Below are 23,529 nucleotides of genomic sequence, written 5' to 3'. Positions count from 1 at the left end.
ACGAAATATTACGTGAACAATTTACTCCATCGTTACAAATCCCCAATGCCCTCTATCACTGCACATTGCCTACACCATTATATAGCATTCACATAGCCACTTCACGCGATGTTAGGGTATTATGAATTACCCTCCTTCTATAGTGACACAATGCCCCTTATTTACTTCGCATCGGATCAAGAATTCTCTCCACTGTGACGTTCTCGAAGCTTCTATCACAACTGAACATCGCACGAGTGGGCCCCGTCATGACATTTTGCGTGAACAACTCCGTGTCTTTATCATCGTATATCATACTCGCATCACCTGGTCGATCACCAATTGGGTCGAGGCTCAAAAGAAAGCCGTCCCTTGGTGTTGACCAATCAGTTTCAAGGACAATGCATTATATATTATCATAGTATGTTTTTGGTTTGCATTTTGACTGCAGGTATTGTGGTTAATGCAGCAACATGAATCCTTGTAAAAAGGTTTCAGTTTTGTTGCCAGAAAAAAAAGGGGAAAACCCCTATTATTACATTTTGGTACTGGCAAAGTAGGTCTAATGATGTAGATGCTCACCCCGAGCCCTCATTACTTTGATAGTGGCATTGTCTTTGAGCTGTGTGACGCCTTTTGGCGTCCTCTGGTCGAGCACCAATTGGGTCGAGGCTCAAAAGAAAGCCGTCCCTTGGTGTGGACCAATTTGTTTCAAGGACAATGCATCATATATTATAGTATATTTTTGTTTGCATTTTGACTGCAGGTATTGTGGCTAATGCAGCAGACATGAATCCTCGTGAAAAGGTTTCAGTATTGTTGCCAGAAAAAAAAGGGGGAAAACATCCAATTATTATTATTTTGGTACTGGCAAAGGAGGTCTAATGATGTAGACGCTCCCGCATGGCTTTATGTTTAACGCCGTTCAGAATGCCCCCTCCATCACGATTGCAGCGTGGACAATGCACCCCCCTCGCCCTCCACACACACACACAGCTGCTAACCGAAGGTCCCCAGCCCACCACTCATTCATTCCCACTCGCATGGTTCTCATTGGCCTGACAGCTCGAGCAAGGGGCCCAGGGCGGGCTCCCCGTGGAGGAGGGAGGAGAGAGAGCAGCAGCAGCAGCGACAACGAGGAGGAGGAGGGAGGAGGAGGAGGGAGGAGACCTCCCCACCACCACCACCACTGAACCACACGGAGCCGCTAGCCCCCACAGCATGCGCGGCGAGCTGCCTCGGGTCGCCATGGAGCCCGCGACACCATCAATGTAAACCACCACCGCCGCCACCACACCACCCGCTATGTAGCACTGTACTCTTTTTATTTAAACAAAAAAAAACAAACAATTATAGTCACCATCGTTATCCTGAAACGGTTATTAGCGAAGGCAGGACGAGCGAGAACAGAGCGAGGGGAGTCCACGCGTCTAGAGACGCCATGGACGCGGCGGCCGTGCCGAGCGCGGCGCCCCCGGGGGCCGCCTCCTGACGGCGGCGTGCGGCTCGGTGGTGGCGGCGGCGGCGGCGGCTTCGTCCTCGTCCTCGTCGGCGTCGTCCGCCTGTCGCTCCCTGCCGAGTGTCCGTTCATCGTCCGGCACGTCCCGTCCGTCCGTCTCTTCTGTCGGCATCGCGCTCGACCGCCGTCTCGCGTGCTGCTCTTGGCTGGAGCGCGTCCCGTCTCATCAGGCGATAAGGACGCGGGTTTCGTGTCGGCGAGGACGACAATAAGCCACCCCCGGGGCCACCCTTTCGTTCGGTGATGGTAGCTGTCTCTGCTGGATGGAGTGACCGCACCGAGCGACACGGCGGCCCGGCGTGTTAGGTGGTGGTGGTGGTGGACAGCGGAGCCGGGTCCCTCCCCGTGCCTTCATCGCTCGAATTAACGAAGCGGGGTGGCGGGGGAGGGCATCACCCATCTCTCGCCACTTGATTCGTTACAGTATTGTTGTTGTTATTATTACTACTACCGTCTAGTGCGATTGTTCTACGTAGTGTTGTTAGGGGGGGGGAAGGCTGAGATCATTTGTACATGACGCGCACGACGTTGACCCGAATGTTCATTGAGTTGAGTCGGCGTATTTACTGCTCCACTCTGATGAATTTTGATGATTGACAGCCTCGTTTAAAGGGGTGTTTAACAACGCTGTGTAGTTTTTATATGCACGTCTGGGAGAGCGCTTTGTCGTCTCGGCTGGGGAATTGTAGGTAAAACACGGATATATATAAAAGCTCGGTCAGATACTATTAAACGCGGCCACTTGCACGTGTTAGTGGGACAATTGTTGAACGAGACCTGTAAGAGTCTTCACATGCCCGTGTCTGCAGAGGAGAGCCCGCGTGAAGGAGCCACGATCCGATTGTATTGTCCTTCGCGATTCATCCACGTTCACTCATAATTCACCGGTTCGTTTAGTCCTCATTGGCCCCTTCATTAATTCATTCAATTGTCAAATCATGAGCCTTTCAATGAATTGTTCGCTTAATTAACGGATCCAGCCATTGATTAATTCCTTGTTTCACCCATTCATTGGATTGGTCGTTCATTATTTTAATTATTCTTTAGATTTCTTCGTGGGACACATTTCAGCGACGCGCCAAGCCTGCTGCACCCATCAGCTGTTTTGGGTTGCTCATTCAACCTGGATTAATCGAGCGGTACAAATCCAATGCCAAACGGCCGTGCGTCCTGCACATATCCAATTTCGGGTTCCCTGCCGATAGCCGTTGTTGTGGAACACAGCGGACGCTCACGTAGGCTCTGAACAGTGACCATGATGAAGGCAGACGCTGCAGCGAGCGATGTCATGAAGGTGCAGCAGGTGACGCAGCAGGTGCAGGTGGCGCCACAGCTACGCAGCGCATCTCCGCACCGGATCGCCTACCGAGCCGAGTTCCAGGCACTCAAGCGGACCTTCGACCACACCGAAATGGGCAGCCTCACCGCAGCGGGTAGCAGGGTTAATCCCCTGGTGACAGTCGGATCTGACCGAGCCGGCAATGAGCGGGGTCTCTCGGCCTCATCCTTGGCCAGCGGACGACGAGACCGCAAGTACGGCGCCAACGTGAGCCGCATTAAGACCATGCTGCTGCAAGGCACCCAACAGGGCAACGAGGATGGTGCAGAGCAGCAGCAGCAGCAGGGATCCTCCAAGAGGAGCCAGCAGCAGCCCGTGTCTGTGAAACAGAAGGCGCGCCAGTTCACGGCGCCGCCACCATCCCCGACACGAGGTGGAGGAGACTCCCCGGGCTGGCGAGAGGGACGGCTGCGGGAGAGGGTCGTGCGCACGGTCCCCGAGGGACAGCAGACGGAGCACGACGGCGCGGCCAGCCTGTTGGGCCGCATCACCGAGGTGCGCAAAATCTTCGAGCGAAGTCTCCCGCGGCAGGGCAGCGACGACGACACGGGCCGGCCGTCCCCCCCGACGTCTTTCTTCTCTGCCTCGTCGTCCCTGCCCCGCAAAGAGCACAAGGGCTCTAGGGACAGCGTGCTGTCAGTGGGCAGCTGCAAGGGCAGCACAGACTCTCTCGACAGTGTTCTCACCTGCAGTCCCTGCACGGAGTCTGCGGTGTCCCCCACTGTGAGCCAATTGGCTGCCGTCTTTGAGCCGGGCAACAGCAGCTCAGCACGTGCTGTGGAGGCCTTGGTTAATACGATTCCGAGACGAGATGAAGGCCATTCGGTGGACAGTGACAGACCTGCCGCATTTGTTAAAGCCGGGGAATTGTCTCATCTCTCACGGGACAGCCTGGACGAGGTCCAAAGTAGCATGGATTCTTCTGATAATCCCTGTCAGAATCACATCCCTGTGCAGATCTCAGACAGGCTGGTGTTTCCTCCTGGAGTAGACCAGAATGAAGTGGAGTCACAGCAGTGTGTCCCTTCCAAAGGCCATGCCAATATCATACTTCAGGTTATAAAGCTGGAGAACGCAATACAGAACAGCCCTCAGCAAGTTTCCCGGAATATTGAAGTTAACTGTGCACCATCATTGAATATTAATGTGGAATCTCGTGACCAGAATATTGCAGTTATTCCAGAGGGAGATGTCTTTAAAGCAGCATTGGTCAAATTACAATGTGATGCACCAGCAATTGAACATGACAGTTTGACGAGCACTGCACACCATTCTGGAAATCAGAAAGTCGTATTAGCTCCGCAAAATATAACCAAATTGTTTTATAGTAAAGTGGAGAATGAAAAATTGGCTAATGATGATATCAGCCTGAACGTCAATGACAATGATACATCATTGGATCACGCGAGAGGAATTAAAGTTGCTTTTGAAGATGAAACTGTCATCACTCCTAGTGGAGATGTCAACTGTGAGGGAATGTGTACAGATTACAGAGAAGCTGGAAATTACAGGGAAGTGCAGGGGCTGTCTGATGAAGAGACCCAACCTAATCGCAAGATCCGTTTCAGCACCGCACCAATTCAGGTAGATATGATACACATCACGCATTTTAAATGCATCAACTATCATCACACAGCTTCACCTATATCCTTTCATCACACTAAGTAATAATTACTATTGGTTTCATGGTATCTGATAATAATGTGTTTAATTGCAATGTTATTTTCAGTAAATCACTTTCAGGTCAATCCGATAAATTGATTTGGTTCGGTGGTTGTGACCTTGGGTCTCATGAAACAAAGGGACAATTTGTGTTTTTTCTCCGCTCTCGTAGATTTACAAAACGCGCTTCATTGAAAGTAATGGCACTGGTAATTTTACACGAATATTTTAATAAGTTAGATATTCATTTAGAATGTGTTTAGTCATCACGATGTCTTGGAATCCCCTTTTGAATTGCATCTATTGGATAGGCTTGCAGTGCAGTGCCGGGACATCGTCGATGGCCTCCATGTAACGATGGCTATTCTTGTTGTGCCTAGAATGTCTGACAAATCATCATTGAAAAATGTATGTCAAAAACACAGGACCGTAATTCAATTTTATGAGTGTAGTTAATCAATGTGCACAGTGTGAATACTTCGAGTATTTGCATGCGCATGTTTCTTTAAAATATACATTGGTTCACATAGCAAGATCTGTTCGGGTTTTAAACAGTCTGTGTAAAATCATAGTGACTGTACAATAAAGCATGCTCTTTTTACTACCGTATATATCTGCATTGGGAAATTTGCAGTTAAATGACCTTGAGGGCGGTGTTAAACAAAACCCACATTGTAATTCAAAATCTTCCGACGTTTTGTATTGATGTGACATATTTATGCTCTTTGCATCATTATAGCCAACTTCTCCAACATTAACATGCCATGGGCACACATCAACTCGCTAGGCTGCAGTTACCAAGGCTTAAGACGTGTCAGCTTAGCCAGAGTGCGTGATTTTTTTTTCAAGACGTCACATTAAAAATATTCCAGTGTCGCTTTGTTTTGGAACTAGCATCTCGACATGTTACCTTTTCACCAATAATCTATTGACATACCAGCTTAATTGTAAAATGAGGTATTATTATGAAACAGTATTGTACATGGGTAGTTACTACTTTCATTGGCATTCAGTACTCCAATAGGTCTTCCATAGGTATCCTGAAACCATTTGTTAGGCAATACACATTGGTAACCTAGCTAGTTTGTCACAGAAGCCATCAAATTGTGCTTCGTTATTACACACTCACTAACTGTTACTTCATTTAGCTGGCATTGCAGATCTTCAAGTGACTGCAGACAGCTTTATTACATAAGCAAGCACTTATTGATGCGTGATTGTAAACTCCAGGAAGAGAAGATGGAACTCGAAATGACATCGTGCACCAAACTTCAGAATGGATGTTAATGATTAATTCCCAGTTTGACTTTTACACCTTTCTGCCAAAAAAAACCTTGAATAAAATATATTCAGTGTACAGTATTACAAAGAAGCCCTGTAAAGACCATGAATGCAACAAGAGGCAGCTTAATAGCCAGAGCGATGGGCTCTCATCCCAGTTACTTGGGTTCTATTCCAACTTCTACCCGTTAAGGGCCTCCCCAAGGTCATCCCAGAGTTAACGTGCATAATAACCACTTTCTGCCATGAGCTTTCATGATTCAGAACGTTGAATAACACCTTTCATTATTCAGAACGTTGGATAACACCACTTATACGTGCATCTGTTGTGTGCACTTAAAATACAAATAAGATGCCATATGTTTTGTAGCCGTGTGATTCTGGCTGCTCTAGGTGTGCTTCTGAGTGCAGCTGAATGCTAGGCTGACTTAAACAGTTACATTTCCTATGAGAGTGTTGTAATGATTAATGAGGGTTTGGCTGAATGGACCCGCTTTCTCGTTGAACTGCCTGCATGTCTGGTGTGATCAAAAGTAGCAGGGAGGGCTGCTGCCAACATGCATTAAACCTACTCTCTTGTGATAATGGATGATGGAATGACTGTGGGAAGAGTTTGGGGCATCTCTCCGGCAACCCCTCAGCATGAACCTCGGCTCTTGTTTTCCAGGCCTTTTTGCATTTCCTTGTTTGGACCACATTCTCCAGAATTTGTGTTGGACTCCCCGTGGTTTCCTTTAATCTGGGCTGAGAGATCGTAGCATTTTAAATTTATATTCTGAGTTGCATGGGAAAAAAATAGATGAACATACTGTATATTTTTGTTTTACCATAATAGCATTGACAATCCTTTGGTAAATGATTGTCACGTACGTTTGTCCTTCAATTAGTATTTATGCTTCGTTTGTATGTGTATTGGCTTGTCCTGTTACGTAATAAGTGATTTTAATGTCCAAAGCAGTAGTTTGTGTAGGTCACATTGGCGCTTCAATGAGACGTGAACATTTTTGGAGGTGCATCAGCAATAACAGAAGAGACACATTTGCATAATGAGATCAGCATACTAATACTGCTGGTATATGCTGTACTGTATGCATTTTACCCACTTTAACCTCAGTTGCATTCTTCCAACATGGTTTTAAGAATCCAACTGAGGACTCCTAAATAAGAAAAACATAGCTTGGTATTTTCATCACGATGCTAGCTTTTTTAAAAGCTATACTACAAAGCCATTGCATAAATAAATACACGCGAGAGGCTTATGTGCCTGCATGACGAAAGCAGAGCCAGCCAGAGCTTGTCGCTCACAGTAAACAAGCTGTGGAGATCTGTGAAAGCTTCCAGTTCCATTTCCCAGCCACTGGGCATCAGAGTGGACACAGCCACACTTTGTTTTTTCTGGCTCTGCTTCATTTAAGAGCCCGTGGTTCAGGGGACCGAGAGACTGAGAAAGACAAATGCGCTTCCCCTGACCGTGAAATAAAATGTGTTTTTGTTGCGTATATGCCTCATTGCTGCGAAAGCACCCTTTAAATAGAGCCACTGTTGACTGCCAGCCTGCCTCAATCTGACTCCCACCCTGTCATGCATGTGACATTGCATACAATGTCGGAAAACAAAACGATATTTTTTGCACGCTGATTGTGTAGGATTATAATAAAAACAATTATTAGCACTGTACTCATTATGTTAATGCATAGGCACCGTGCACATTATTGGATACATTCTTTGTCATAGTGCGTTATGCTCCAGCGCGTTGCATTTAAATAATTTAGCACATCAGCAAAGAGGAGACCTCGTGCAGTGGCGCTGATGCAGATCTCGCAGCCCATGAGTGCCCTTTAGCCCGCGTCGAGCCAAACCTGCCAAGCTCCTAGCATTACTCTGCACATCAAGGGACAGCGGGCGGCAGGCGGAGATGAGTTTGTCCTGTGGAGAGCGTTGACACGTCCCAGTGACGCTCTCGGGGAAAGCGCAGAAACGACCTTCTGCCGATGGCTAATTACAATCGTGTGAATGCACACCCTCTTTGTGGCTTGATTCACTGTTGAACACAAACAAAGTGGATGAATTGTCAATACACGTGTTATTTTCTCTGGGTGTCTTGCTGGGTGTGGGACGTGTCAGCAGGATGGGGAAGGGCCAATTGTCGAGACGGGCATTGGAGTGCCTTCCACGAGACTGGTGACCAAGTGTAAGACCTAAGAAAAGATGGTGGGGTACTGTGAGGACAGATCTTGGGAGGTCGCCTGTTTGCTTTTCAGCAACTGCAGGAATGGGCAGAGGGTTAAAAGTGTTGGTGAGGTGTGATGGTTTTGGTCATGGTTACATCTTGATCTTGTTTCACAAGGCATGGCGAAGTTAGTTCTTGCAAACTATCTGGGAAAAACCTTGGTCAATCTTACAGACACTTTTTGTTGTTACGATTTTGTCATCAGTAGATCTGAGATGGTTCATAGTTTCTCCATTAATATCTATGCATTTATATCTAATTAAGTCTTGGAAACATTCTCATGTTGCTGTGAATATCTTTGGCGAAAGTATCCGCTTGTTTTTATACTCTAAAAATCTATGGAAATAAAGAACAGGATATGCTCAAAGAACTTAATTTAAAAAACATCGTAAATTTTGGACTCAAGATAAATTAGAAAAACGCAAAACATTCACATGTTTCTAAAACAAGTGAAGATATCTATTTGGAGGGATACAACTGAATAACACATCAGGGTATGTACAGTATACCTAGAGCAGTTATTGAAGGTGGACCAGAATAAAAACAATGAAATCAAGAGAGCAGGTTGGATTTATTTTGGAAATATGAACATAATCCATACTCTTTGGTTCTTTCGGTAAAGTCACGTAGGTAGAAAAATAAAATAAAAAATAATATCACGACGTTTCGATCGCAACACAAGCGGTCGTCCTCAGGCGGAAAAAAATTATCCAGCAGTGGAGCTGCTGAACCAGGAAGGACACAGCGAGAGAACTGTTACAACAAGAGGTTATATATGTTGGCGAAGGGCAAGCAGGCGGGGTCTGAGCTGGAAAGGAATTCCATCCCCGCACGCAAGCACGTCAGTTGTGTTAATGGGGGAGATTAGGGAGAAAGATTAGCAAGAAATGAGCTTCTGTCGCTGCATATGTGCACAACAGTAGTGTTAATGGGAGATTATCACTATGTTGATGGGAGAGATTAGGCAGAAAGATGAGGGAGATTAGCACGTTAATGTAATGTCTATGTGTAACACAAGTTGCGGCGCTGCCCACTGCGCTGTGAGAGGCAAGCGCGTCAACGCAAGAGAATCACCGCAACGGTGGTCGCGCCAGTGAGACACACAGCCCATCACCATCGATACATCAAGGCTAAGGGAGCAGAGGTGGCCATGTTAGTGAGACCCTAGGCCGTTAATGCAGAGGCACCCAACAGGGCAATGCAACTCAGATAGTCGGAGATAACAGACAAACGTGACTTTACCAAAAAAACCAAAGAGTATGGATTCCTGCAGTCACGAAAGCTTCAAATCAAGAATGAACGTAATCATGAACGCTACATATCAACATGCTTATTGCAATGACAAAAACAATTTAACAAAATCTGAAAATTGAGCAAAGATGTATGTAAAAGTATATACTGAAAGAGGAACACGTATGACAGAGCATATACGCGAGTTATAGATGTTATATCAGTTAAAAAAGTAAGTGGGCTTGGGTAGGACAGGTCGGTAGAAGGGGTGAATGGTCTGTGATCGAGACATAATGTGCATTTAGTCATGAAATCCTCGGGGAGTCTCATGGCTCTTTTTCAAGAGGGTTCTGCTAGGTTTTCGCAGTTGGGGGCGATAATTGTTATCTATACCCCAACTGAGTAATTTGAGGGTAATCTTTCAAATTTTTACAAATGTGGACCATGACGCCGACACACAATGGCCTACCCTTGCGAATTTCTTCGCGAGATCTTATAGTCCACTGCGAAGCAGACGACGCTTATTTTTATGCTTAAGAAACATGCAGTATTGACCAGGGTGGCCACTGGATTTGAAACTTGAATCCTCGACAATGGCAGCCAAAGGAATGAACGTGCCAAAGAGGACGTGCACTGCAGATATGGAGCAATGAAATTAGCCCGTGTTCTGAATCTAGATGGATTATTGCATTGTGAGGTGGCCATGTCAGATGATGATGGCTTGGGGAGGCCTTCATGCAACAGTGACTAGGTCATAGCTGCTGATGTTAATTCTTTAACAAATCCATATTTGATTACCATGATTACATTTAGTTTATGGGCATGTGTGGTAAGTACTCTGAACAATAATAAATGGTGTCCTTAGTTCTATCAGTGTTGTTTATGTGAGCTGCTAAAGTTTAAGTTTAGGCGTTGCGAAGGCACAGAAACAAAGGCAGGGATTGTATTTTATTTGTTTTGTTTGGAAGCAGGGCCCCTCTGATGGGCGTGTGTGCTGATGGCTTTGTCCAATGACAGATTGCCACTTGCCAAACAATTGAAAACTACCTCCTTCGGGAATACATTCATGCACAGTACTTGTGAAATATTGTACAAATTGAAAACAAGTTTCTGTATATAAATTGACATGAACAATACCACCATTTGGTTAATAATCCCCAAAACTGATAATTTATTATAGAAACGATAAAGTACTGAGCTTTTAATTGTCTCTTTAACCACGTTGTTTAGTTCATTATCTGATTCTGTATTGATGAGCTGTATAGTAAATACAAGTTTAAAATTTTTAAAAGCTCTGAATATTTATTTTTGCAATTAAAAAAAAACTATTGGTGCCAATTAATGCAGTTTCTTGTGCCGACTGTAGCTGCCTTACATATCTGTAATGAGATTTCAGGTTTAGTCGTGTTATGAGATCACTTGTGCTCCTTATCATAAACATTGTAAACGTTTATACTGTATATCTATATTATGCTGAATAAATGCATTTATAATGGTAGCACATTCGTATTTTTAAAAGTTAGGACTCATGTTCACATTATAATGTACCTATTTACCCAGAAAAACCACATTGAGTCAAGATACTTTTTCAGGAGGGTTATGCATTGGGATGTTTGGCCAACGTCAACAACATTGTATATTTTTACCATTGGGAGGAAACTTGAAATGCGTACAAAACAGGGGGAGAACCTGCAAATTCCACGCAGAAATGTGCCCGGGTCAGCAATGAAACCCGGCCCTTCCAGCTGTGATGCACAAGTATTACTGCTGTGCCACTCTGCTGCCCCATATTACAACTCAAAGTTCAAAGTGCTGGTTCTTGACTCATGAGGCTAAATATGATCACACATCAAGTCTTATGAAATGCTTATAATACTGTATACAGTGCTGTGTTTGAGAATAGCGGGTAGTACAATGGAATATAAAGTTGCCGAGGTGGGGCCGTTTTTGAGCTCGTGAGAACCTTCCATTCTTTGTGTTAAAGTAGAGAAAACATGTTATTCTCCCAAAGGTTTTATAGTTAATACTTTGCTGGCCCACACCTCCTGTACGAATGCCAAGAGCTGAGATAATGTTAGTAGTGCGTCTATTGAACTCGATCAGGTAGCGCTAGTGGGGGGTGGAACAAAGCTACAGTAAGGCAAATGACCAGCATTCCCGCTATTCAGTCAAACCACACGGACGCATCGGTTTCCAAGCTAAAGGGTGCGGTTAATGTTGGTATAATTAAGGGCCGGCTTGTGCTCCTCTCAAATGGGGGGGGGGGGGGGGCAGTAGAGCGGTTGTTTAGGGGGGCACCATAACAGTGATTCGCACTTCTCAAGAGAGTGAACTTGGCTGGGCCAAAGGGACATTATTTTGGCGGTGTAGAGCCCAAGCCGGCCTGCAATCCTCTCGCCTCGGCCATGCTATAGCTTTGTTTTTTTCCAGCCACCGTTGGCTCTTCGACTTAACGTAATTCTTCTTCCATTATGGTTGCTGCAGAATGGTATATGTCTACGGTGCTTTGATTAGTTATTGTATGTCGAATCTATCATTCGTATATGACTATAGTTATGTTTGTATACACATTATGAAGTGCAGGATGTTGCACATGCATCTGTCTTTTTCGCCATGTTTATTCCGAACGTGCTCTTGGCATCATTTGAAGTAGGACAAGTCTGTATGGTAGAGAATGGCCTACGAAAGGAGGTGTCATACTTTTCGAACAGGGCACAAAAATGTATAAAAAGCACGTGGCCTTTGTGCAATAATCAGCATTTCCTGAAGAGGTGCATTGTGATCCCCTTGTCTTAAATCACCATCTGAATAAATGATAAACAACTGTGGACCGGTTTTCATCATGATTATTGCTCATCAGCATAGTCACCAATGCTCACTTCTCCAATGTCTGCCTCTGTAGTAGTGAGCATTGGTTACTAAACTGATGGTGATCTAAGACGAGGACCACAATTAATGTACTCTGGAATGTGGGATAAACCGTATGGGTTGACAGGTATGGATGACTGTAAGCTGGACTTGAACTCGGGATCACGCAAATGCTGGTTTTGTGCTGTGACTCCATAGCAACAAAGCCACCTCATGTACACTCGTTCATATACGTGGAGTGTTTGATGTTAATGCGTGAACACGGTGCAAAAGTATGTGCGCTGCATTGCTCTAATAACGAGAGAGCACCTCAAGTACATTCCTGTTTGTTTCCTACATTCGCCAGGTGTTCAGCACCTTCTCGAATGAGGAGTATGACCGCCGCAACGAGGATGTGGACCCAGTGGCGGCATCGGCTGAGTACGAGCTGGAGAAGCGTGTGGAGCGCATGGAGCTGCTGGATGTGGAAATGGAGAAAGGTGCGCACGAGGGCCTGACCGGAAGGCTCAACCCTCTAGAAATATACACACTGTGCTCAAGTGATCTCCCGCTGCTCAAATGAGCATTGAGATGGTGCTCGTCTCCCGTTTACAGCCCTGAGCTAGTAGTGGAAATTACATATTATTATGGTGGGAGTGAGTCTATCAGTAGAACATCGACTGTTGACTTTCCCACAAAGTGGTACTGATTTTATCGACCCAGTAGGGAAGATAGGGTGAATCAACACCCAACCAAGATTGGAACTGGCAATTTTACGATTGCGAGCCCCTCACTCGACCACTGAGCCTAATAGTCTGTCACAAACTGCATTTACTGGGTTTTATAGTGACCTAAAGTGCAAGTATCTATTTAAAAAAAAAAACACTATTAATATTATTAGCCTGAACAAGAGGTGATTAGTTGTATGTTCAGGCACGTAGCATATCTGAATTGTTTGTCCCTGCAGGTTGGCGTTAAAAGTGGCATGTGACCGTGTATGTGCAGAACCCCCAGGGTTGGGCAGCATCACACCGTGCATGCGCTGCAGACAGCAGACATCACACTGTCCGGGATACTGCACCACAATAACAACCATTTGTTCGATCACAGCGAACTTAACATTACCTACTGCTGCTTTTCTGCAGTGCTTTGCTCCAGGTGAATATATTGCATGTAATACAGTCTTGGCAGGAGTTTCATTAAAATAATTGTGTCTTTAGTAATGACATACCACCAAGAACATGCATGTGATAACAAGCCATGCAATTAATGGTGTGACATTTCTAAAAAGTAACTCATTTAAAAATCAGTGGCGCTAATACCATATATTATGGGAAGTAATTTTTAGTTTTGTGTCCTCACCTGTTTCATTAATAACTAAACCAAACGTTAGGTGCAGGTCTCAGCTGAAAACAGGATTCAAGTTAAGCTGTGACTGAGATATTGCCATGAAGAAAATGATTATATTCCATTCACACACTTAGAAAAGAATGTGATTTAAAAACATTGCGTTTGCATTTTTTTTAATCCAAGTGATTACAGTACATGCATTCGGAAAAAAATACTTTTTTGTGAAAGGCATTCACGATGTTTTCCTGAGGTTTTTAGGACATCAGGAAGACATGCTGCCATGGTGTAATGGTTAGCTCACTGGACTTTTTTTACCAGAGGTCAATGGTTCTATCTCCCTAGTGTGGCAGTTGAAACAATGGAATGTTTCTAAAATACCCCCTTCCACTGTCCAGTCATCTACACAAACACCACAGTTAGTTGATCAGCAGGTTACGTGCTGGGGGTTAAAGTGTCGTAAAGTACTCCCACCTCTTCCAAGATGTCTAACCAGCTTGCAAGAGTAGGCCAAAATACCTTTTAAAGGGGTTCTCTAGATGTCCCTCTAGTGGAAGCCCTTCCACCAGCAGTGTCAGGAGTAATAATTGTAGGGCTGCCCCTTTACCTTCACAGTAATGGTGCCACTTGCTGTGTGTTCCTGCTGCTGCTGCTGCTAGGTGACGAGGGGCTGGGGCTGAGCATCATCGGCATGGGCGTGGGGGCCGATGCGGGCCTCGAAAAGCTGGGCATATTCATCAAGACTATCACCGAGGGTGGAGCCGCACACAGGGATGGCAGGTGCGGCCCCGTCACACTGTGTGCTTTCCTGTGCCATTGTCTTTGGCGTTTTCTTAAGGTTGGTCTGACTCCTAAAATACAATATATGAGTTATGTGTTAAATAAAAAAAATATTAATGAAGGTATTGTTTTCGTTTATGTAACTTAATACATCAAATCAGCTTTTGGTGTGCTATATTTATATTCCGTAAGAATTGGGAGTGGGAAGTGAATGCTTGTGTTGATGAAACGTTTCTTGAAAAGGATCAATGTTATTTTTTTTTTACAAACAATTGTGCACTGGGTTACTATGCTGCAATTCTTCCAATGTGGTCCATTGAGCAGGATTCAGGTGAACGACCAGATCGTAGAGGTGGATGGGATCAGCTTGGTCGGTGTTACCCAAACGTTTGCTGCCACTGTGCTCAAAAACACCCAAGGCGTTGTGAGGTGGGTGACTACGAGCTGTAATACCGCTCCTTCACCCCGTGAAACAAGGCTAACGGTTTAATCACCGTTCAAAGGATGTTGGCAGGCATTGCACGTTATTGCTTTTGCGCAGTGGGGTTTATACGTGTATTTGTGTCTCAAAAAAAAACCTGTTCTTTTTGTTGTACAAAATAGGAAGAAACTTTAACTTTCAATTCTCAGACAAGTTTAAATGACTTTTATTTGGCAAGAGCAAGCCTGTTGTATACTTGTCAATCAATTAAAACGCACCACATCCATATCAAAGCCAGATGAGTCACAGGATTGAAACATGTCAGAAAAGGTAGCATGTAAAGTGCAACTTTATACACGGGAGTTGTTCTAAGCAAGGGATAGAGTAAATATTCACACACAAATAATAATGTATTGTTGAAAACCAACATGATTGAAGCTGATATTACAATGTATTGATACATATTTTTTATGGACTCATAACTAGAATACATATGATAATCTGATTTGTCTGTACACTCACTTCTGTTGATAATCTTGCCCTTATAGTGCATTTCAAAATCATAATCTGTTTTAATCCCTCTTCCATTGATTATCTGTAAGGTACTGTGTGCATATCTTACACAAACAGCAAAGATGATCAGGGCCCCAACCACTGCTTATAGCTTACTTCACTGGCGAACAAAACAGCGGGCTCACCGGTGGCGATGGCCCCGTGCGTTGACAACACTCCACCCCGTGGGATCGTGCAGGTTCCGAATTGGGCGTGAGCGGCCGGGCCAAGAGAGCGAGGTGGCGCGGCTCATCAGCCAGACGCTGGAGCAGGAGCGGCGGCAGAGGGAGCTCCTGGAGCAGCAGTACGCCCGCTACCACGATGACGACGATGACGATGATGATGATGAGGAGGTAACGGCACGTCGGCCTACTTTGGCATGCTAGCGAGATTGTTTTGTTTGTTCCTTTGTTTAATAAGCAAAAAGCGATTCATGCCAATGCTTTTGTTTTCAGAATGAGATTTTCCGTGCTTATTTAATTATTTGTTTGACAATTATGTTATCGCTAAATTAAATGCCAAGTTGAAAGGTGTCTTAGAGTTAATTCATGTTTGCCATAACACATTCCAGAAACATTTGGCTTAATAACGCACAATTTATCGCCATTTTCTGCCAATTCAGTCTTTTTGTTCAGATAAAAATATACGACTTTCTTTTTTCCCCAACACATGAATCAGGCCCTGTTTATATCACTGCACATGAGATGATACCTATGTACGTGCATGTTTTGTCACAGTCAAAGTATTACACGTGTTTTGCTGTGGTTTTACATTTCAACGTGTTGTGTAATGTTTCCCTTGGTGCAGCTTGTCAGTGGTCACCCCCCCCCCCTGCATGCCAGGCTTATTCCTTCACCCCAAAATCCCCAGCCATTGTTTTTTTTTCCACTGCATAGACTCACGTGTGGCTCAACCGCCTCTTACCCAATTGCCCGAAGGGAAAGACATTAGACTATGGCTCACCTGATGCCAAGCGTGATGGCAGGTAGACTAATGGCGGAGCCAGCAAGCAGGTTTGTGTGATGCAAGCTGAGTGTTGTAGATACAACATACCATACATCATAGGTACGGTCGATTTCTAAAATAACGCCTTGAAATGTTTTAAATTATTATCAGATTATTTGAACTCTTCATTGTGAGCTTTAAGCCTGGTGCATACTGCACGTATGGGCTCAATGCACAGTAATAAATGTAGGAAGCATTTGAGTCATCGCTAGAATGATAATCCTGTTTGTGGTTTCGGTGTGCAGTGTTACCACTGTCATGCACCTTTCAGGTATTTGCTTGAGAATGTATTTTAACTGTGCTCTACGCCTTTTCCTCCTCGTAAGTCGTTTTCACTCTGCATGCTTTATTTTCCTTTGTGCACATCGAACCAGCTTTCCTTTCCCATTAACCCCTGTGTGTTATCGTCCTACTTTGCAACACAGTGGCATAATCACCTTTCAACGGCGCAAAACTCGCACGTTATGATACGGCATCGTTATGAGCGCTGCGTGTCTGCTGTGAGAGAGGTGTCGCGTTGGAAAGTGGCCACCGGTGAGGAGGGACTGTGGCACCCACAGCCCCATGGAATGAACGGTGTGTGGGTGCAGACGGGCGAGTATGCCACGGACGAGGAAGACGACGGGTCGCACGTGGGACGGCTGCCCATGGAGGTATTCGAGCTAGCCGAGGGAGAGGACGGGGACATGTTCTCCACCACGAACACGGAGGACAGACAGCTTGCTCATAGATTCCAGGAGGTGAGTGCCAATGTCAGATAACCCCACGGTCCCAGTTGTCCTTACAGGCACCTCGCTCTTCCAGTGCCAAGTGAGTGCATTCGGCATGCAATAACGTTTACAGGCAGACGACGCATTGGAAATACGGTGCTGCTGACATTTTACAATCTCTTAAATTATTTCACGTACATTTTTCCAACCGTGTAGTATTCATTTCGCATATGCTTGGTTTGAATAAAGCATAATACAGTGAATAATTTTAAAGTATGACAATGAGATTGTGAGTAGAGCAGTATTCACGGGTGTGCAAGAGCAAAACTATAAAAGTGTGCGAGAGATAGGGGCTCAGGAGGAGATCTTAGAGTGATAAAATCATTTTAATTCATGTTTGCAAGGTACTTGTCTGCAGATATCATGTTCAGCTTGTAGACTGATATCTGCAAGTCACACAGTCATGAATTATTCAAATACGCCAGCTGCCTGAAACCTGAACTGATTTTCACCCACTGGCAGTATTGTGCTGTTGTGTCACCGTAAAGTAATGCACTAATAATGAACCCTCAGGGCACTCTGCATTGCATTTTACTTTAACTGCTATTGTACACTGTGATGGTAATTGTAAAGATATACCGTGATTCCTTTGACAACTGCCCCGAGGTTTAAAGAGAGACTGCAGCTGAAAAATGATGCTGATTTGTATTTGGTTTGCTATCGCGTGGCGCCGAAATTGATGAGCATCGTCTGTAAAGCTGCAGATTACTGCTTTACACACGCCGAGTGAATGGAGACCCGGTGAGAGGTTGTGTTCTCAGCCGTTAATATTGCGCTACATGAATCGTTTGTGTAACACACAAACAAAAGACAACCTTTTAAAATCCAGTTCACATTTCTACTTATTTTTGGATTTACGTTATTGTGCGCTCGTGCTTATTTATTTAATTTCTGTTTTTTTTTCTCTCTCTCTCAGCTGAGAATAAAGCATGCTGTGACTGAGGCCGAGATCTTAAAATTGAAGAAGGAGGTGGGTGTTCTTCTTTAAATTGCATGAGAATTGGTCAATCGTTGAGGATAAGTGTTGATTTATGCTTTTATTGCTTGTTTTGTTTGTACATTACAATGGTCTATTGTATTTTTGTGGTTTGTAGAACATGTTAACATTTATTCTTGCACTTGATCCAAAAGCGATATAAAATACCATGCTAGTTTTATGCTATTGCGTCATGTTTCATTATAAGATGTGTGTTTTTTTAGGTTTTTTTTAGTTTCAGTTTATTTATTTTGGTATAGCCCTGTGAGCCATTCGGCTCTTGAATTGGGTGCGACCACAACAAACAAAAAAACAAAAACACGAACAAGAAAACATCTTAAAGTGATTATGTGACTCTGCAAACAGAAAATCCATGAAAAAAACAGCAAAATATTCCCGAAAATCACCGTACACCAACGCTGTGTGCAAAAAATCCCAGTGGGATGCAAGTCAGACAACAACCACAAGAAAACTTAGATTAAGGCCGTCAGTCTAACTCCGTACTACAACAAAACAAACATGTCCAAACCAAAAAACTTTTCGAAATCACCAAAAACTAAAGCCATAATTGCAACGTAACAGTGATCATAGGGACTGTGACCGAATTTTTTACAATAAACTACATAAATAACATGTAACACCAAATCCTAGAGCCATAGCTGGCTGCATGAGTTACTCCACAACAACAGAAGCATCAGTCGGAATATCAAATTTTTCAATGCACCTTTAAAATCAGCACGCTAAATCAAAATACAGATAATACTTTGCAGCGTCATCCGGAGCGAAACATTTGATTTAATTTGGAATATACTGGACGTGATTTACTTGTGTGTGCAGATCTAGAATTATAATTTTATTACGATTGGTCACTCTTGAAAATGAGACTCATCATGGTCTGTTGAGTTCTTACCTGCTTAAATCATATCAAATAAACATGAACTTGAAATGTGGCCACAGAATAGGACTCCACAGAATACATTCTGAGGTCACATAAACATGACTAAGTATTTCAATGATGCTAAAGTTAACGCAGAGTCTGATTTCGCCGACTGAATATGTTGGCAGGCCCGCATCCTTAAGACATCCTCTGCGTTCGTACCCGAGTGCTTTCTGCAGCTTGACCAGTGGGACAGGGTTGCCGGTTGACAAGAGTAGGTCCACGCGTCTCGCCATAAAACGCTCGTTCCGTCCGTGCCAGTTGGTCTTCAGTGAGCAGGAGAGGCAACGCTGGGAGCTGGAACGGCTCCAGCTGCAGCAGAGCATGGAGGAGAATGCTGAGCGCATGAGCAAGCTGGAGGGATACTGGCTGGAGGCGCAGACGCTGTGTCAGAGTGTCAACGAGCACCTCAAAGAGAGCCAAGCCCAACACCAGGCCCTGGAGAAGAAATATAACAAAGCCAAGAAGCTGATAAAGGATTATCAGCAAAAGTGAGTTTACTCGAGTCAAGCTGTTTTTGGAATCTTATTTATGGAAAATATGGTTACATTCTGATTCACTTATTCTTTTTTATTCACTTTATTTTTATTATTTTATTGTTATTTTTTCTATCTACGTGACATTACCGAAATAACCATAGAATATTCATACTGTAGTTGTAATAATAATAATAATACTCCCATTTATTTATAGAAATCCTCACTGAGTTCCAAGACTCTTTTTTTAGGATAGTCCTGGATTGTGATGTTTGGTCAATTCCATTATGGAGTGTTTTGCACGTGTTAGAAAACCCACAGATTCCAGGGGATAATATTCAAATATCAGCGCACATTCACTTCATTGCTATACTGCCATCTCCTGGTCAGCTCGTGCGTGTCATTGTCTTCAATGCAATCTGAAGCATGTTTGTGGTGTCCATCCTAGAGAATCGGACCTGCTCAAGCGTGAAGAGGCTCAGGCAAAAAAGCTCACCGAGGTGGAACAAGGCTACGTGAAGAAAGTGGAGACACTTCAGAACAGAGTAGGCACTTTAACTTCTCCCCCAATCACGGTTAAAAACAAAGGCACAACTCGCAGCTTGACTGCTGACTGGGGCATGTTTGACAACGACCGCAGATACTAGAGCTGGAGCGGGAGCTGATGAGGCGCGGTTCCAGCGACTCCGGGCTGCTGCTGCTGCTGGGGCTCGACGGGTCATCAGGGAGCACGGAGCCCATGGAGCTGTGTCGTGAGCATTCCGTGGCAGCGTGGTCCGGGCCCTCCTCCGGAGAAAGCTCAGCAGCAGGACCCGGGGTTTCCGCACCTTTGACAGCACAAGGGGGCATCACGGCCAGTGGTGATGATGCCTCTGAAGGTAGGCAAGCGTTTTAGATTCAGACAGTCCCAAGTCAGTAGCGTTCTGAGGGAGTAACAGTTGCAGACGGTTTGTAGGAAGCACTAGCATCTGACCACCACAGCACAAAGCAAGCAGCTCCTAATACTCACAACAGAACTGAAGCGCTTGCATTCTGTTTTAACTTTTAATGAACAAGTAAACGTAGTCTATTTTGACAGGTGTCGTTTTTTAGATCATATCTTTTCCGTCCCGCTGGAACTATCACAAGGTGAGCGTTACGCCTATTGCTGTCAGTCTCCTGTCACAGGTAGAGCATCTGTCTCAAAGCTTCACAAACATTCTAACTTGTGAGAGAGATTAATGTGCCTGCTGAACAAAGTGAACTTCTCAAACAAAGCGGATTTGTTTTAATGAACATTCCGTTTTTATTTTTATGCTAGCTTCTAAATGGGAGATATTTCATGTTTTGTAGATCACAGTGGCCCTAGCCGGATGCTTACAGAGTAGATGTAATTTAATGGTAAGCATTTCGGTTTTAAATTTTACTTGTGCCAGCATCGTGGCACAAGCCTGCACTTCTGTGGAACTCGCTAACATCCCTACCTTATGCAGTAGCCCGAATTGTCTGGCATTTTCAGTGTTATGATGTAATTTACTTGAGTGTTACATTGGCATGCGAACATTGTGCAGTCACTATACTCCATTTGATCGCACATTGCAAGGTTGTTTAAAAAAAGTCATTCTGTTACGTTTAGGCAATGGTGTACATTGATGAAGAAAACATACGTTCAGTATTTAAATATATTTTCGTGTACATTTACAGTATGTGGTGATTATTTGTGATATGCACAGTTTTAATTGCTGCAGCTGAAATAAGCTATTTCAGTGTTGATGTCATTTGATAGCCTCAGATGTAGCTCCTCCTGTGGTTTCCATAAAAGTGGGTCTGTATGAATGAAGAAATGACAATAAAAGTGGTATTTTTACTGTGGGTCATTTTGGTAGCTTACTTTCCCTTATACACCACATAAATTGTGTACATGCGCCCCACATGTTAAAAAATACATTAATATTTTGGTCATATCAAAGTACATAATTTTTTTGGAAATAACATATTAAGAAAATATGTTTTTTTATAAAAGCCAACGTAATAACAATAATAATACTATTTGGGCACATGCATGTTCTGAAAAAGGATTATCACTTTACAATTATTATCTGTTTCCAGTCATGTGCCAACAACACATGTTACTCAGCGGATTGCCTCATGCGCAAATCCTGAATTTCAGTGAGCGTTAAATGAATAGTAAATGTGTTTTTGTTGAAGCATACTGCAAATAGCTTACCTGTGAAATTGTAAGCATTTAAGTATTTCACAAAATTGTGAACTACAAGTTGTCGGAGAAACTTTCAGTTCAGAAACTTTGAGGGCAAGCACAAATGTTGCACTAACTACTAATATACAGACTCATCATTTTGTTTCACCTTACAATGACTTTTGGATGAGAAAGGTTGTCCAAAATGTTTCCTTTCATTCCCTCTGAATGGGTTTTCCCCGATAGGATTATTTTCATTCCATTACATTTTACATGGAAGCAAGCATTGCTTAAAGTAAATTATACATTCAATATAAATAATTATCTTTGCCTGTAGGCTTCATTCAAATGCAGATGCATTAAATGTTTTTCCCTAAATTAAAGGGGCATGCAAATTTATATTAATTCGATTTATATAGCCTGAAAATCATTGCTGTTCATAACTGTATGGAAAGATTATTTTTTAAAAACATAACCTTTTAATCTAAATTTAGTACGATGAGATGTCATTCAATGTATAATATTTTACAAAATTGCGTGTAATCTGTTTATTGTTTAAAAAAAATGGCTAAAGGAAGACAATGATTAAGACACTGCCTGACAAGTTTTAGACTGACATCAATGTGTGGTGGAACAGACTAAATGCTTCAATTTTCATAGTTTCCATTTTATATGGAACATGTAGTGTGCTGGTTATCACTGCTCACCCGTGTTTAAATAATTTGTGAGCACTACGGTGACCTTTAAATAAATGTGTTACATTACAGTAAAATGTTGGTAAATAGTTAATTTGCTCAACATCCCCAGAATGTGACTACAAACATTTGGGGCCCATTCGTTGCCTAAATGGCTCCCACCCTGTGCTGGATTTCACATATGAAAAGTTAATTAATGTTACAAAAGGTATGATTGCAGATCAACCTAATTACTATTTAAATTGCATGGTTTAAAAAAAAGGATGATTTTAGGTATGGGGGCCTCGGTTTTAAGAAAGGCACCTTTGAAGAAATAAAATCTGATTCATTGATTTATACCGAGAGATTGACAGTGTTGCTGGGTTTGTTAACGCAAGCCGTAAAGCCATCGGACAGAAGGTCACACAGTGATGTAGTGTTTTGTTTGTGAAGGGGCTGACATCTGCACTGCACAAGTGAATTACCATACGCTAATGCAATGTTATATTTATTGTAATGATTTTTTCTCCAAAGCATCATACAATTACACCATAAGATTAAATGACACATTCAACTATCCTTTTAACTTCATTCAACACATGGAGTTTCAGTGTATGTATTTTCCTGAATTTACATACTAACATACTATTAACAACGCTTTGAAAGTTAATATTTAAATCAAATTATCGACTTAACATGCAGTCAAATCTGTGCAGTAAACCTTAAAAAAAGAATCCGTTTGTCATGCGGTGCGCCTTTTATGGTCAAATAATCCAGTAGAAACAAATTAACTCTACCTATAGATGTAGAAAGTCATTGTGAGGGCTTAATTTATATAATCCCGTTGTCAGGGGCTATTGCTGCACTCTCATTGTGAGGGCCTGATGCTACACTCTCACGTTCACGACCAGGGAGGCAACGCCCTTGTCCTGGTCCTGGCGGAGGCTGCTTTAATGCCGGCCGTGGGGAGCAATAAATCCACGGCCTCTCCCCTTGCATCTTATCATGCTCCGCTTCATGGAGATTAACTATTCCAATGTCTAAATTATTGTTCATATGAAAGCATTACCTGATATTTTTGTAATTTATGAAATGTAGCGGGTTTTTTTTTTTTACAAAGTAAAAATTATACTCGATTTCCTTTCCCTGTATTTTCAATGAAAATGTATAGATTGAAAATGTGTCACATCTTATAATATGGCTGTTACACTACATTTTACTGCTATGTGCATCAAGGATACTTAGTTAAAAACCCGATACCAACACAGATATCTAAATAAACAATTGAATGAGGATAAAAAAACCCGTAATTAACCCTACAATCATTC

The 23,529-nt window shown here is 43.3% G+C and overlaps 1 protein-coding gene across 7 annotated transcripts in view; it reads left to right on the top strand.

The window, feature by feature from the left end:
* The first annotated feature begins 1,112 nt into the window (after window positions 1–1,112).
* The window catches only part of LOC116947557 (neurabin-2-like), a 33,124-nt gene continuing 10,707 nt past the window's right edge, over window positions 1,113–23,529 (top strand). For 6 of the 7 annotated variants that reach the window (XR_004403691.2, XR_004403692.2, XM_032963449.2 and 3 more), the window contains exons 1-10: window positions 1,150–4,421; window positions 12,455–12,587; window positions 14,094–14,214; window positions 14,539–14,643; window positions 15,387–15,540; window positions 16,783–16,932; window positions 17,879–17,932; window positions 19,137–19,366; window positions 19,800–19,896; window positions 19,992–20,229. Coding sequence is in view for 5 of the 7 variants with exons in the window: in XM_032963449.2 (XP_032819340.2) it covers window positions 2,754–4,421; window positions 12,455–12,587; window positions 14,094–14,214; window positions 14,539–14,643; window positions 15,387–15,540; window positions 16,783–16,932; window positions 17,879–17,932; window positions 19,137–19,366; window positions 19,800–19,896; window positions 19,992–20,229 (2,950 nt within the window). In the remaining 2 variants the exon portion in view is untranslated. Of the gene's footprint in view, window positions 4,422–12,454; window positions 12,588–14,093; window positions 14,215–14,538; window positions 14,644–15,386; window positions 15,541–16,782; window positions 16,933–17,878; window positions 17,933–19,136; window positions 19,367–19,799; window positions 19,897–19,991; window positions 20,230–23,529 lie in introns of all 7 variants that reach the window. The other variant, XM_032963441.2, reaches the window with a different exon arrangement.

The sequence above is a fragment of the Petromyzon marinus genome, chromosome 2 (genome assembly GCF_048934315.1).
Source record: "Petromyzon marinus isolate PM22_M1 ecotype Great Lakes invasive population chromosome 2, UKy_Petmar_22M1.pri1.0, whole genome shotgun sequence".
NCBI lineage: Eukaryota > Metazoa > Chordata > Hyperoartia > Petromyzontiformes > Petromyzontidae > Petromyzon > Petromyzon marinus.
The sequence above is the reverse complement of the archived record's forward strand: the minus strand, read 5'-3'. Positions and strand labels throughout refer to the sequence as shown.